Consider the following 16,884-nt stretch of genomic DNA (forward strand, 5'->3'; position numbering starts at 1 on the left):
ACATTTTTTCATAAAGCTGGAACTTACCATAATTTAACTGATTTGCCTAACTATTTTACATAACTAATACATTTAAAAATATGAGAAAAAGTCTTATATCAATGTAGCCCCACGCTCAAAGTAGCCCCACCCAAGAACTCTGATTTTGTTTACTATGTTGAAAAAAAAATATGATAAAAAATTATCAATTTTTTAGTCATCGCGACTAATGTAATCCCTTTATATCGGAAATCGGTACGATATTTTAATAAGTCTTAAGCTTGACGCCGATCTTTGGAAAAAAATTATGATCAGTGGCTACAAAATTAGTCTGTCAAAGAGGTATCAATTTTGCCAAGATAAACATGAAAAGATGATTTTTAAAAAGACCGGCAATTGCAAGATCTCTTAAAAAAAATCAGGGATAGGCGTCGATTTTACTAAAAAGTCGAAAACACAATCCATATTTTACTAGAAAATCTACTATACACTTTACTGAAAAACAAATTACTGACCTCTTGCCTTCATCTGTAAACTCTAGATGATTTTTTCCGAAAATTTTCGGAAAAATTCTATTATTTTTTCATCTTATAACAAAAAAATGTTAACACAATATCACAGATTTTTTACTAAATGCGACACAAATCGAATCAATTATATCACTATGTCAAAAAATAGGGTCTCAAACTTACAAAATTCCTGGAAATCCTTAGATTTTCCATTATTTAGAGAAAAATTAAACTTTTGCGGCAATTTTTACACAGTTGCCCTGGTTTGCTTAGCTACGTACAAAATTTTGACACCTATGTACGCCTCATTTTCACCGGAAGCATTACACTGGCCACAAAAATTTGCATATCACTGTTTAGGTGGAACTTTCATCTTGTAGCTTTAACCCTTTGTAGACGGTATCATGCGTTTCAAAGTCAATTTAATGCTATTTTACTAGGAGATGACACTTGGAAAATCATTGTTTTACTAGTCAATTAGGTATGATTCTCTCATAAACATACCCATTGTAATCCTTGGACTTTTTCTAACACCTCCAATCTGTCGTACAGAATTTTATTTATTTTCGGTTTTTGAATCACGAAAAGTCCTAGACTGCCAAGTTTGTCAGGAAATGTGAGGTACCGGAGTAGCTACTAGAATATAAATATGTCCATGGATGAGATTCATTTAGTAACTTAGAAAAAATTAACTTTTACCAAAAACTCTGCCGCTCACGGTGCATTCGAATTCTGACGTTTTTTTTTGTAAAAATTGTGCCGATTTTCTTAGTTCGCATGGATTTGTTGATCTTGTTTCGGTATGCCGATTTAGCAGAATTTCCACAGAAATATCGCGACATGAATTTAAACGAATCGCACAGTTTAAACGAACGCTATACTTCTTAAGAACAAACTGATATTTAAATCTGCCGCGTCTTCGTTAAAATTGTACCGACCTGCCGATTTTTGCTAAGTAACATGCAGGTCTGTCGATTTCTGGCCAAATTGTGCCGATCTGTCAATTTTAAGCTCCAGATTAGCCAGTTTTGCCGATCGGTGCTCACGGTTCACTCTGAGAGCTAATTATTCACTCCTTGACTTTTACTCAGCTGCAACATTACGAAGCTACAAAACCTTCCCCTAAACAATGACTTTATTACAAAAAAATATTTCTTTCATTGTGTATTTGGACTATAGCAAATAAAATCTACATGTTTATCACTGATAGACAATATTTTCAGGAAAACTGTATGAGGATCCTAAAGGGTTAAGTCAACCACGAGCACTTAGGTCGTATTGTATCATCATGTGATTAAGGGATTTTTTTCCATCCATATCACGGGATAATATTATCTTGTTAGGTACTTTTACCCAGAATAACCACAAATTGCAGTAGATATTTGTTCTTTATCTTTATAATTCAAAATGTAATAAAAATGTTTAACCACTATGAGAAATTTACTTCTTGTACAATATTAACCAGTCGACTGTACCACAGGAATCCCGGAAAGATATAGTGTAATTTTTCAAAATTAATTGTGAATGTTGGATATATTGAGAGATACAAGCATGAGTCGACAGAGTGCTTGAGGAATTTAATTTATATCCCGAGGAGGGAATGAATTTCTTCATGGGTCATCATGAGCCCATCTTCAGCATCGCGTTGATGTTATTCTCACTCCCACGGCGAATTGAGGATGTCAAATACTCTGTGGTAAGGCCATCGAAGACACTTTTAAGTGGGAAAATTGGCAAAAAGCGTGTACGGAACGATAAAATGGATAATATAGCTAACATTCTACCTTCAATTGTGCTGGGATTAATTGCTAGGATTATAGCACTAAACCACCAACTAGGAAAAAATATGTAAAGGAAACATAGAGGGATAATGAGTGGCCTGGAGGTGCAAATTTCCCTCTCAATTGCCCCGTGTTTTGCCATTCAATGGTAAAACTCGATTGTGCGACAATCAAAAGTGAATTACCATAACGAGTCAACATCTGCATTCTTCTCTAGATTTCTACCCTTCCTTCCAGCATCAAAATCATACAAATTCACAGAAAACTTATGCAAAAATAAAAACATTGGGAATGTGATGTGAATGAGTGAAACCTGTTCAAAGTGGTGGACTTTTCAGCAGTATATCCATTGGTTCTATTGAATTTTCATCGACGAAAGAAGCAAACGAGATTGCAAACACCCAATGCTTTGCTCTGCCAAAATGCAAATACTAGCTTGAGGCTATTGAAAATGGTATGTCCTCACCTTGAAATATTTAAATTTAAATGGTCTTCTTAACTGCCCTTTGCATTCAAAGTAATGCTTAATTTACTTTCAGACACTTCTGTAATTTAATTTTATATTGCTTTCTGAAGTACCTCTGAAAATTGCACATTATATTTTTTTATAACTTAATTAAATAAATTGTAATGAGAACGAATTTTTATAAAGTTTTATTAAAAAAAATCTATTTCGTCGTAAATATTATTGAATATTAAGAAAAGCTCTTTATAGATCTAAAAGGCAGGAAGTAATCCGCAATCATCTATCTATGATAAGTAGCAAAAAAATAATATCTTTATCACAAATATTTCAAATATAGACGGTGAAACCATTAAAGTATGAAATAAATATTAATAAACATTTTATTGAAAATTTTAAATTGCTTCTACAAGTAAGTTTAATTTTATTTTATAGGTAAACTCCGCCCAAAAATTATTTTAGTTACGCCCTTTTCAGTAACTTTTTTGTTTCTTTTTTTTTTCTTTCTGAGTGTTTTATATCGGAATGCTACAACGCCTCTGGAGTAAACCACTCAAAAGAGAAATAAACTTATATTATTATTATCTACAATCCACTATTTCTATATTTCTTATAATATTTATATGTATTCTATGATATATATTGCAAATTAAAAAAAAATAACTGCACATACTTATAGTTACTTTAGTGGGCGTGTCCTAAAATTATTTATAGAGGAAATCGGGAATAAATCAATTAATTAAGTTTCTTTTCACAAATTAATTCTTTAAGAAAAAATTTAATTTAGCAAACTTAGTACCGGTCTCTTAATTGGATATTACTACAGGAAATGTTGTAGAAAATACAAGAAAATTTCAATAAAGTGGGGGAGTCCCATAGTTTCTTAACCCTTTTTAGGTGTGATTCTTACATATCACACCTATTGCAATTTGGTCGACTTTCTTTGATCAGTCTCAAATTCACAGGGTAGATATTTAGAGTACCTCTGATGACGAAAATGAGGGGTGTTCTTATCGCGTGTCGAGGTATATGAGAATATGTGTAAAAACGCGTTTTTTCTTAATATTGTATATAAATCCGATTTTTCTTTTTCGAGAATTTTTTAAATATTTTTATAGATCTCTTTGAGCAGATGGATTAAAAAATAGGTGTGATTATGAAAGAATCACACCTAAAATAAATAAAGTGTCCATAAGGTGGTTTTTAGACTAGAGGTTTAGCCCAGTTCCCTAAGGTCGGAAAATCCCAAATAACAACAAATTTTATTCATTTTTCAAAATCTAATGGATCACTTACTTTTAATAATCCAATTCTAATTAAAAGTTTTTGGAAAAATTTGGACTGATAAGGAATTAGAGAAGTTAAGCCATATGGCTAAGCCTTACACGGGCTTCAGAACTAAGGTTTAGCCATCTGGCTTAACTCCTCTAATTCTTTATCAGGCATGATTTTTCAAGGAATTGTTATTTAGGATTAAATGTTAAGGGCAAAAGATCCATTAGATTTTGAAAAATCAATAAAATTGCTTGTTATTTAGATTTTTGAAACCTTCGGGAATTGGGCTAAACCTCCAGTCTGAAGCCGGCATTAGGTCTGAAGCACGTATAACGGTACCTCAGATTTTGAGATATTTCGCGGATGGTATTTTCTGTGCATTTTTTTCACATTCTCAATTGAAGAATTCAATTATCAAGCGTTTCATATACTTTTTTGTGAACATTACAGCAAATTTGCTTTAAGGTAGTGTAGAAAACGGTACATTTCAGAACCGTGGGTCCTTCAGAATACATATGTCGCTTAAAATCATAATTTTTTTTATTTTTAAGCTTCTTTACTTCTTTAAGAACCAGATTAACAGAAAATATTTAAAAATTTATTTAATTTAGAGTGTAAAATACGCGAGAAAATTGTCAGTGACAAAATCTTCAATGTAGTCAATTATGTCATTGTCAACACAAAAAGTAAACAAGGTCTTTTCACGATTTAAACTATTTTATCGGTGAAATTGTAACATAATTTTGATAAAAGAGTAAAGCAGGGGCCTATCAAGCCTAATAAAAAGTGAAGCTATTTTTTACTTTTCCTTGTAAAAATGTTGCAGATATTGCACCGCGACTTAAATATATTTGCTCGTAGTTCTTGTATTATTACGGCGCACATTATGAAATTCTCATAACATTATGAAGTTAATTCTCTTTAGGAAAAGCCAATATTCTTCAGTGCTTGCATGCAAAAACGTATGGAAAAATGAAATGTCCAGAGGCCCCTGAGTAAGGGAGACTGGGGCAAAAAGTCACAAATTGAAAATTTGAAAATTCAATATCTTCCAAGATAAAAGAGATAGGGGCTTAAAATTTTTCCATGGATGGCCTACATAGACCTTCTTCAAAGTCGTAAGTTTCTTGGAATTCGAACAAGGACTTCAAAATATAAAAAAAAAAATATTGAAATTTTTAGCCCTATTTTTGAAATGTTTTCCTTACAACAGATATCAATTTTGACCTACTTATTTTCCAAAATTGATGCACTGGTAAATATTTCCTAAATGATTTGGACTCTTTTTGAATACGAAAGCACTATCTATTTTAGAACTTTACAAAGACTCTTTTCTCCAGAAATCCTTTTATTAAAAATGACCACTTGGGGTAAAAAGTAACAAAAGGTGTGGAGCAAAAAGTAACAAAGACCGTAGCAATTTCTGATGTCTCACGGCGAGAAGAAACGTCATTTCCATGTCTCGCCGCTTTTTGTTTGCATTGGTCAAATTAAAAAAATAAAATATCCGTAAAAATAAAATATCCGCTTGTAAAAAAATAAAATGTTCGTTTTGTAACTTTTTGCCCCAGTCTCCCCGAAAGTTTGAACCTTATATTCAAAGGTCAGTGATCAGGTTTAGTGAAATTTGTTTGATTTTTTTTTCATAAAAAAAAACAAATTTACAAAAGGGAAACAATGGAGTGCGTATCAGAATGCAAAAAAGCCTTACATTGTTTCCTGATTTCCCTTAAACTTCGATACCGTGGATGACGTGGAAAAGGCTCTGAAAAAGAATATAATAAAGTAAAGGTGTGAAAAGAATCACACCTTTACAAGCTGATTTAGGCTTATCACTCGCTTTTTTATACAAACTACGAGGATTTATATATACTTCATTACCATTATCTTTACTGAGTAAACGCATATATTAGATGAGATCATATATTCTGTCAGTAGAAGAGGTAAAAAGTTTGGAGTGGTATATCTCAGCTCCTGATGAACATAATTGGATGAGTGAACTATTGTTGGAAAGCTTGGTTCATTAGCTTTCAGAATCTGGTATATGTAATTGGCTATGTGTAAATCATAGTCATCCAGAACCATTTATGTCGAAGAAGACACTTTTTGCAACGTCTTTTTTGGCCATCTACTTCTGGGACCAGGAGTGACCCACTTTTCTCGCACTTGGACTGTTCGTTAGAGGAACTCAAAGGGTATAATTTGAGGAAGAAACTTTTTTTTTGGACGTCTTACTTTTTTTTATTCATCGACTTTTGCAAGAATTTTAACATTTTACACGCAAGGAAAAAATTACAAAAATCCTAAAAGAGCGGTTTCTGGAGGGGAAGGATAGACGTGGGGATGAAATTGATATGATATTTGGATTCCTTGGATCAACTTATGGGGGAGTACTTAGAACATTCCAAGTCGATATCTTCATTAGTTTGTCCAGAAAATGAGATAGAAGGATTTCTGTCATTTTTTTCTATGCGTATAAAATGTTAAAATTCTTGCAAAAGTCGATGAATAAAAAAAAGTAAGACGTCCAAAAAAAAAATTTCTTCCACAAATTATACCCTTTGAATTCCTCTAACGAACAGTCCAAGTGCGAGAGTTGTGGGTCACTCCTGGTCCCAGCAGTAGATGGTCAAAAATGACGCTGCAAAAAGTGTCTTCTTCGACATAAATGGTTCTGGATGACCATGATTTACTCATAGCCAATTACATATACCAGATTCTGAAAGCTAATGAACCAAGCTTTCCAACAATAGTTCACTCATCCAATTATGTTCATCAGGAGCTGAGATATACCACTCCAAACTTTTTACCTCTTCTACTGACAGAATATATGATCTCATCTAATATATTATATATAATTATTTTTCATAGAATCACTTTACTGCCCAAAAGTCAGTGTGATTTTCATCTTCATGTAAATGCGACTTTAAAGACAATAAAATTAGCATTTAAATGGCTCTTGCAATCTTTCTATATTGTGTATACAACCTTTAGCAGAAGAAATTCAAAGACACTCGTCATAACAGAGTCCAATTTAATAATGAGGGGTCTCAAACTTCCTATGCTAAGTCTTCACGATTAAAAACTTATTTGTCACGGGTATTTAATTCTGAACAATTCCAGAATGTGAATACTTTTGTTGAGACTGTTTGGCCGTGTGATTTGTATCGCAAACAAATATGATTACGATTATTAAGAAATGTCTTGTGAACAATTTCTAGAATATAACCTTAAGTAAAATAGTATGGTTGTACAAATGATTTTCTAAGTTTGATAAATATGTATTAAATTGCATTTTCAATTAGGATCCTTTCTCACGTGTTTCTAACTCATTTGCTTGCCTCAAGGTATTTAGTCAAAATCTCAGCTTATACTAGTGGACGGGTTGGATAGGTATGCATTTAGATGTATCATTGTTTTACCAGAGATTATCACAGGGAATAGTTGTACAAGACTGTTGAATAATCTGATGATTTTACTCCATATAAGGACCGATTGTATGGCGCTCAAAGTTAAGAAAGATTGTCAGCAATGTCTTCCGGTACAGAAGCACGTGCGACAAAGAAAACGATTGAAATTTGACATCAATCCCATGAGATGCCAATACGCAAACAAGTTTTCTTATGCAACTAATGATTGTCCATACAAAAGAGTGTCTAAGTGCTTTGTACTCAATCCATCGCGGACAAGCCAATTTGTCAATAGATTCACTTGCCACTGTGGAGATTATGAAGAAGCGATGAACAAGGTATGGTATGGATCTGGAGGTGGTAAATTGAAAAACTTGAAAATGACCAAAAGGAGGCAACGAAGATTCTTCTCTAAGTGCCAGGACAATATTCAAAGTCCCCTGTCTTAAGTGATTTCTTAAGTTTTTCGCTCAACAAAGAGTCAGCCTCTTCTGTCTCCTGCGGATCCTCCTGCTATATCATCCTGAAGAAGCGCTACACGACTATTTCCATTAAATGATTACAATTCTCAGTTCCCCACCTAAAGTAGATCCCAAACACATCAAGTTTTCTCGTGAGCGGCATCCTTTCAAAATCTCCGGGGCATGTTTATTTAAATTATTTGCAGCACATTACCGACTATCCCAAGCCATATACAATGCCGTTCTTTGCTTCCCTCACCTGTGCTAAAAGAAGACGAACGACCATGAGATGCCAAAGGAGCGAATTGCCTTAGATTACATTATTTCTCCCCATCCATTTGTACAATAATACACCACTATTGATCGTCTTGCGTTGTCTTTTTTTTTATTCTCTCTCTCCCCAGCAAAAGTCTTGTCGTGAATCGCACGGGAAACGTGTACCAGGAATTGCTATGCCATCGGGCAAAAAGGTCTGCTTCACTGGAACATTTCCATTATCTCCTCAGTCACTGTGTTCAAACAAACATCGCAGATTATTTGCCTATTTGTAAATATGGTGAGGAATCACCATGAGAATAAGAAGATAGAAGAAACTTCGTGGTAATTTAAAGAGTGAGATTTTTCCTGTTTGTTTACACATTTCTCGTCATTGGTCAAATAATGAGTGCAAGAAGGAGAGAAAGAAAGCCATGTCCATCATATTTTGCACTCAGATACATTGTTTCTCTAGGATGGTACATCAAAGAGATGCTGATTACACTGATTGAGTACTTAGAAAAAAATGTTTATTAGAAGTTATTCATATTCTGAAAAAAGACTCTTGTTAAATGGACAAACGGATCTTGTTCAAATATTGTCAAAAGGATGTTATTTATCAATTTACCAAAACTTTTGTTCACATTTTATATGGAAAAACATCCTTTTGACAAACTTTTCTTGTTAATTTGACAAAACTTTATTTTTAGAGTAATAAGCATTAGAACCCACATAGACTCAGGCTGATCCTCGAGAGTATGTAGCCTGTAAAATTTGTAAAAAATCGCCTGTAAAAAATCGTAAAATTGTTCGTAAATGTTTGTGAATTCCTACTGGGGACTTACGAAATTCACGTAAAGCTCATAACCCACTAAAAAGCTCGTAAAAGTTTGTATTTTTTCACAAACATTTGTTTGTAATATAATCATTTCACGAGAATTTTATTCTTCTTTTACAAACATTTGTCCGTAAATGTTCGTAAACACACAAAAAATGTTGGTAAAATTTTGTCATTTGTTCGTAAATTTTTACCAGTCAAACGAAAATGCACGAACAAAGTTTGTAAATGAACAAAAATATTCGTTAAGTGATCATTTTAGGAAGAGGTTTGTGAAAGTTATAAACGTTTATGAACTTTTAGTTTGTTATGCAGTTCATGAGTATTTCGTAAATGTCCTGTAGGAATTCACAAATATTTACGAACAATTTTACGAAGTATTTTTCTGTGTAGGTAAAGGAGATAATGCTCAAATAATCAATGTTCTTAATAATCCAATCTTAGTCAAAATTTTCAAAAAAGTCTTGACTGATAAAAAATTACAGAAATTAAACCATATGGCTAAGCCCTAGGTTTAAACATGAAAACATAGGTATTAAAAAATATTTTAATTTTTTTTCTGAATAATTTTTTTTTTCAATTTTATTTTAGAGAAATATTTTTTATCTTAATAAGTAAACATTTTTAATTGTTTTTAAATAAAACAATAATTTATTAAGCATAGAATTCATTTTGGCTTTAAGTTTTTTGGATTTTCGAGATTTTGGTTTTCAGGATTTTGACTTTCCGGATTTTGGCTTTCGAGATTTTTGGTTTTGGGATTTCGGCTTTTCGGCATTTTGCATCCGGGATTTTGGCTTACGATATTTTGTATTTCACTATTTTGTTTTTGAGATTTTTGATTTCGAAATTTTGGCTTTTTGGGATATTGATCCATTCGTGATTTAGACTCATTCAGGATTTTGACTTTTCTGGATTTTTTCTATTGAAATTTTGGCTTTCAGGGTTTCGACTCATTCGGGATATTGGCTTTTCAGAATTTTGGTTATCGGGATTTTGGTGTTCGAAATTTTGACTTTCGGGATTTTGGTGTTTGGGATTTTATCCGGCACCGAGAAAACTTTCCCTATAGCCTGCATTAAAGTGCCCTCTTTTATTTTCGGAATTTAAAGTAAAAATGTTGGAATCAATACTTTTGATACTTTATTATAATCATGTGATCATTACTAAAGTTATTACATTTATATTACTTTGATAGATAAATGCAGTGGTTTGGAATAGTGAAAATGAGACATCCCAAAAAGTTTTAGTGTGATGTAATTTTAGAAAATAAATTGCAGAATGCAAACGAAGACCTTTACTGAATTAAATTTTTTTGTGAACATGGGGCACATTAAAGGTTTTCTTTCAAAGAGATAAGAAAAATCATGATCATGTTAACGGTTTTTGCATCGACTTTTGGGGAATCCCCCAATGGTCCCTAGTGTTTATCTCTAACCGTTTGGCCTCTAGAGTTAGAAACGGTCCGACGAACAAGCAGCGTGACGTCAAACGCCTTAAAAACTGTTCATTTCTGTCACAGGTTCAAAAGAACAATCTAGTATTAATTGCTGTATACTTTCGATTTATCTGAGTGTTTTCCTGGTGCAGTTGTTGCAATTCTTTAACAGTTAAGAACTCTCAAAGTATTAACCAAATTGCAGTTGAGAACTATCTTGAGGTTTCCTCTCCATTTCACCTCGAAATTCCTCAATCATTAGTTCGTTTTTCCTCAGTGAACCTCGAAAGTATATAATCTTCTTGTGAGTGGAAATGGCTTCTTTAGCAACGCGCGTGGTATTTGCAATAAAAGCAATGAGAAAATTTTCACTACTCAAATTCTTGAATACAAAACCAAGAAACACACAGGTTTCATCCAAGTAAAGAAATATTGCACACCATTTCCATTAAGGTGGTAATCTCTTTTGGCTGATGCTATCGTGGCAAATTAAGCGACAAGTTATGAATCAATGCTTTGGTGATGAAATGAAGAGTCTCTGGCATAGTGAGAAAATGAGAGAAGATGCTGGGAAAAACAGTCTGCAGTGGTTAGAGATGTTTTTTTTCTGTCTTGGGGAGAGTATATTGTATGGAGTGCAAGTCAATAATTCTCTTGTAATTACAATTTATATGTCATTGGAGAAAATATCATCTTCCAACTGTATAAACAGTTCATTGGAAGCACGAGGAGCGGTTCTGGTTGCGGATGGCTCCCGAGGCATGAGGTTAATGGTTAATGTTGGCTGGTGGATTGAATCTCACGAGTATCATGCGGATAACTCGCCACACTGGATATAAGAGTTGCTGTTGTGGAACTTCTTTTCTAGTTTGCAAGATCACCCGAGATCGTCTTCACTATAAAATTTTTACCTTCTTCCGGAAATAATTCTCATACAATACATTGGATATTCTATGGTGCAACACTGCACGATGAAACAACAGTGGATAGTTGTAAAATATCTGCTGATTTGCCAATCAATCAAACATCCACGTGATCATGCAAGAGATCGCGCGCGATCATCTCAACAAAATATATATGTGCAAAAGAGGGGGAGAGATGGATAGTAAAACATCTCAATTATCGCGTGGGGGTCTAAAAGGAAGCGCTATCGATCAGCTGAAAGGAGTCAATTAATGGTAATCAATTGAAGATGGTGATCAATTCACAATTGAATATTCCGCGATCATATAGCAAGGTAGGTAATTCAGTAGCCAATTGCGGGTGATCGTCTAAGGCCATGCCGAACTCCCTCCTCACCAATCTTCTCCACCATCTCGTTTCACTCTCTGCGTCTGCACTTTCTGCAGAACCATGCGGCATGAGAAGTACCGTGGACAGAGGCAATAGTGAATAATTTTTCAATAAAATTCCACTCAAGTTTGCTAACTCTGAAGGCGGTGACTTCAATGTGGGTGTAAAAAAAACTATATATGAGTGTTCATTAGCATTTCACATCCACATCTTTGTCTCAATTTTGCTCATAGAGGGGAAAATAATTGGGGCTATCTGGTGATTTTATCATGGTTATCATGGTATATGCAAGATTTATTTTCAAACAACTCTACAAACACCCGGCAATATTTTTATCTTATTTATTAGATGGGATTCTTAAGAATTACATCTACTATAATGCTAATAAAATCCCATGTCTTCTGATTGGGCCTAAACTTTGACGAAGTATGTTATGCCACTCCTTGCTCACGAATATACGAGGGGCTAAATACCTTTGTAATCGTTCGGTTATTTGTCCGGTCGCTCTTTCAAGCTCCCAAACTAAAAGAGAAGTTATATATCGGGTGAAAATTGCAACTTTACATTGATTCCCAACCCTACCCTTTTTTGTTTTCTCAATAATGGTTTGGTATAGATAACGAAAAAAATTTAAAACCCCCGAACCTGAAATCCGAGCTAGAAGGGTTCATACAGTAGATAGGAAGGAGATTCAGTAGGTGTCAAAAGTTTGTTGCTTCATGTACATGTATATTCGGGAAAGCAGGTGGGAAAAGATAGAAAAAATGCTTTTTTTATTTTTTCTTTGTGGAAATTAGTTACCTGTAATCCATAGATTTTATTTACGTATTTAAAACGAATTAATTCATTTTATTATATAGAAAATAATTCTTTTCCAAAAGTTGATAATTTTTCATGCGCCAAAAGTTTGTTGCCTCATTTGGAAAAGTAATTCAAAATGGTCAAATACGTGCAACCAACATCCTGTCACCAGTTTTCAATATTTATATTTTTTTTATAAAAGTGATGATAAATAATAAGAAACAATGTATTTTCTGTTACTTTATAATTTAGGTTAAAATAGAATAGTTAAAACAAGTTAAATGAAGGGAAATTGTCACTTGTATCGATATGCAGAAACTCTGTTCTCAATCGCCAAAAAAAATCAGCTCAAATACTTCCCCTTTTCATTTTTTTATTGGTATAGTACAATTATCTCGCCTCCAGATCCACCGATTAGATCAAGTTCTTCGGAAAAAGTTTATTTTGTTCTGTATTTTACCAATATATTGCCATTTTAAATAGACTGGCCCATTAATTTCAGTTCTGTTTGGTTGAACGCTATTTCAGCAATATTTTATTAACTTTTACTTATTTAAAAAATCATTATTAAAAATTCGATGCAGACTATAATCTTTTTCGTCATTGGCTAATATTATTGGGAGTGGATCATAAATAATGTGTATAAACCTAAATATAATGCAATTGACTCTATCGAGGGTTATCATCGTTGACACTATGGGATTCACACTGTACTATTGAATGTTCTTTATGGAGGCCTAAAAAATTCAATACAGTTAAGTTCCTCAAATATTTGAGAGTATACAGTGGAACCCCGCTATAGGTCATCAACTCTATAGTTCACAATTTATTGACCGTGTATTTCAAAACACTGATTTTAATTTAGGTTATGTTTTTTTTAGTATGCGACATGCAATGTTGTCATAATTATTTTAATATTTTTGGCAAATTTCATTGAGTAGTTGTGATAATTGTGATCTATAAAGAAGAGAGCGAGGACAAGTACCACAATCGCAAAGAAAGTGGAAGCCGTCGAGCAATTTCAATGCTAAAAGTCGTTGATAATCTTAAAAAATGACATGGACTATAGTGCGACCCAAGTCTCAAGTCTGGAACCAAATATGGCCTATAGCGAGGCTCTACTGTAAATGACATTTCTCACTCCTCAAATTTGAAGAATATTTTCAGAAACATAACGGAATTCAAATAACTAGAATTAAAATAAAATGATTTTAGAGAATATATCAATATAAATAATTATATTAAGTTAATAATACGATAATATTGAGGAAACACCAGTAAAAAAATGCTTAAAAACTTTAAAAACAGACTCCACACAAAACTTTCTTGACATAACTTCAAATTTTAAATTTTTAATGTAACCGTGTCGTTCATATTTAAGATATACTTGACTGTAGATTCATTTAAATGGTGTGTAAGCAATTAGTAAAATTTGAGATTTACTAGTAATAATCTGTAAACGAAAATTAATATTTTTTTAATCTATGATAATATAATATATCTTTCACATATGCATAAATATAAATTTTATAGAGCATAAAAATTGCATTCGTTTATACAATAAATTGCCTTCAGTGCAGTGAGTGATTAGAATACTATTGAAGCATTTTTTTTTTTTCGAGATAAAAAAAAGCAAATTCAAGGAGATGCATTCAAATCGAACATCCAACAAAATTTAAATATTATTATAATGTAGTTTTTTCTCTAAACTATTTCATTTGTCTTAAAATAAAATTGTCGATCATTCTTATCAAATTTTCTACTCCAAATTGGAAGTCAATTTTTGTCTTTAAATACCCAAAATTATTTTTATTTGATACGATCGTTTTTAAAAATATCAAAAAATCTTAGTGTTTTAGCATTATTTTTAACTTTATCGAACATGTTTAATTTTATCAACGTGGGATTTCAGTTAACTTGGTCTTTTTCATATTATTGAACGATCTTTTGTTAATCTTGTGTTGGCTCTTGAAAGACAAGGCCTTGGTAAGGCAGGCTGAGCAAGGCAAAAAATAAATATATAAGGTAAAGTGCCTTCGAGTCGACCGGTTCCTTAACTCGACTGGTGGTCAATATTTGAATGTTTTAATAGTGAATTTCTATAAAATTGTAACTGATTCGTATTTATTTATGGAAAAATTGAACTATTAATGTTAGATCATACGCCAAATATTAGTGTAAATATAAATAAATTGAATAAATAACTCTTCCGGTCGAATTGAGGAACTGCTCGACTTGAGAGCACTTTACCTTATAATACTATTTATCTGATACTCTTTACAAGTGTTATGGCCTAAATAGACTCAAGCTAATTCTCTAGAATATTAAGCCTGTAAAATTTGGTAGTAAAAGGTTAGATAAGGGAAATTTATGTAGAGGACTTCTAATTGATGAACTTAAGCCCTCAGTGTCTAATAGTTTGGAATAAATCTTTACCGCTAAATTTTACAGGTTAAATATTTTCGAGGATCAGTACGAGTATATTTGGGCTCTTATTAAAGATACCAAACAGTTAAGGATATCGACTGGGGATTTTCGGAAAATCAGTTTAATTCGTTTAAAGATCATCAAACCAAAGACCTATCGATGTTCATTTTTTCATACATTTTTACAGGAAGTTAACTTAATGGCAAGTCCTTTTCTAAAGATGATGATTGACTTATCGTTTTGATAGATCTCGAATTTATGCATTAAAAGCTATCTAAAAATACTTAATTCACAATATCATCGCCAGAATCGTACAATCATTATGAACAAATTTGTTGGGAAAAGCGAGAAATCGCTTCACTTTTTATTAACGTTGCCCCCCCCCCCCCCCGATCTAAACTAATCAGGAGTCTAGATCTTTAGAACGCCTCTAAAATGGTGCATCAAATATTCAATAAAGATTCATTTTTTTTTAAAGAAAAACACAGGGGATGCGCGCTATCTTTGCACAACTCAAGCTTTGGACAACTGACCACTCAATTTTTCTCTACATTCTTAAGGGATTTGACCGACCCAAGGCTCTTTTTAGAAGATTTTAGGTATAGAAAATTTATTAAAAACATATTGAAAAAAAAAGAATTGTTCAAAGCTTGAGTCGTCCGAAGGTAGCGCTCTTTCCCCTAACCTTTTTTGATTTTAAACAAGTTTCTAAAAAGACAAGAATGCAAATATAAACTTAACTGAAACTTTTGAAATTTGCAAATATGATCAGTATTTCTTCTTATTTCTTAGTCTAACAAAGAACTTTATTATTCATTCAAATTTTGTAAACCGTTTCTCTTTATTAAATTTCACATCATAAAACTCCATAAATTTCCCGATGTTTATCTTTATCTACGCAGAGTAAGAGATCCTCTGCAATTTGCAAAATTTATCGCATTAGTTTGGAACCCCTTTTGTATTCTCAAGCATCTGTGGGAGCCAGACAATTAGCATCTTTATCTTTAGTCATTTTCTAAAGCAAAAGTTTCTCTCTGTGACAAAACAGTGTGATTTCTTGTGACTTTTTTCAGTAAAAAAAAGCTACACAGTGTGAGTCTTCCTGGAGACAAAAAGGTCACCCACCAGATGGAAGTTAATTTGACCACCGCTAACTGATGATTATATTATGAAAAATTCACGTTCATTTTTAGTATCTTGCGTCATTTGCATTCAATTGGACGGAATATTTTATCTCTATCCATCAAGATGACCTCTCTTTCTTGCATTGTGGTTTGAGAGTGAATTGAAAATTTGTTACCTTTCGCTTGAGACAGTCCAATGGTACATCCAAAGAGTAGAATTGCGGCTAGAAGATTCATTTTCAGACACATTGTTGCAGGAGCACTGAAAGTTTAGTGGTTGTTGCTTTGGAAAAGAGGGTCACTTTCAATTGAGAATGAGCTGAACGCTCAAGATCGATTTCACTTCACTTCACTTCACGATACAACCATGTTATGCAATCACTCCCAACATAAGCACCAACATCACTTATTTTCCTTTTGAGGTTTAGTTTATGGCTTTTATGGGTTAAAATTGAGCTTCTCTGGTGGAATTTCTTGGAAGATTTCTTCACTCTCAAAAAAATGCCGTAGAATCACAGAGAATCCCCTTGTGGATTGCACAATTTTTCGCAGAATCAAAAGAATAACCGTCAGCACCCGTTTCCGTTGAAAACTCAGCAACGACTAAAGGTGAGACAGGCAGCGAGATACACCGAAAGCTTCACTAAGCCAAGAAAGGTAACTCGCGAGACTCCATACATTAACATTCAGCTCCAATACAGCCTAACTTTAAAACCACAAACCGTCTTATGAGAAATAAAAATAAAACACTTAACAAAAATACACAGACTCACTTTTTCTACACTCGAGAGAAAAAAATTGACTCAGTAAATAAGACAAAATACTCAGTG

General features: G+C 33.0%; 1 protein-coding gene across 1 annotated transcript in view; it reads right to left on the reverse strand.

Moving 5' to 3' along the window:
- The window catches only part of LOC129804920 (uncharacterized), a 71,143-nt gene extending 54,473 nt beyond the window's left edge, over window positions 1-16,670 (reverse strand). The window contains exon 1 of the mRNA XM_055852705.1: window positions 16,231-16,670. Within this exon, the coding sequence (XP_055708680.1) occupies window positions 16,231-16,303 (73 nt within the window). The 5' untranslated portion in view covers window positions 16,304-16,670. The remainder of the gene's footprint in view (window positions 1-16,230) is intronic.
- Window positions 16,671-16,884: the final 214 nt, after the last annotated feature.

Source organism: Phlebotomus papatasi, chromosome 2 (genome assembly GCF_024763615.1).
Source record: "Phlebotomus papatasi isolate M1 chromosome 2, Ppap_2.1, whole genome shotgun sequence".
Taxonomy (NCBI): domain Eukaryota; kingdom Metazoa; phylum Arthropoda; class Insecta; order Diptera; family Psychodidae; genus Phlebotomus; species Phlebotomus papatasi.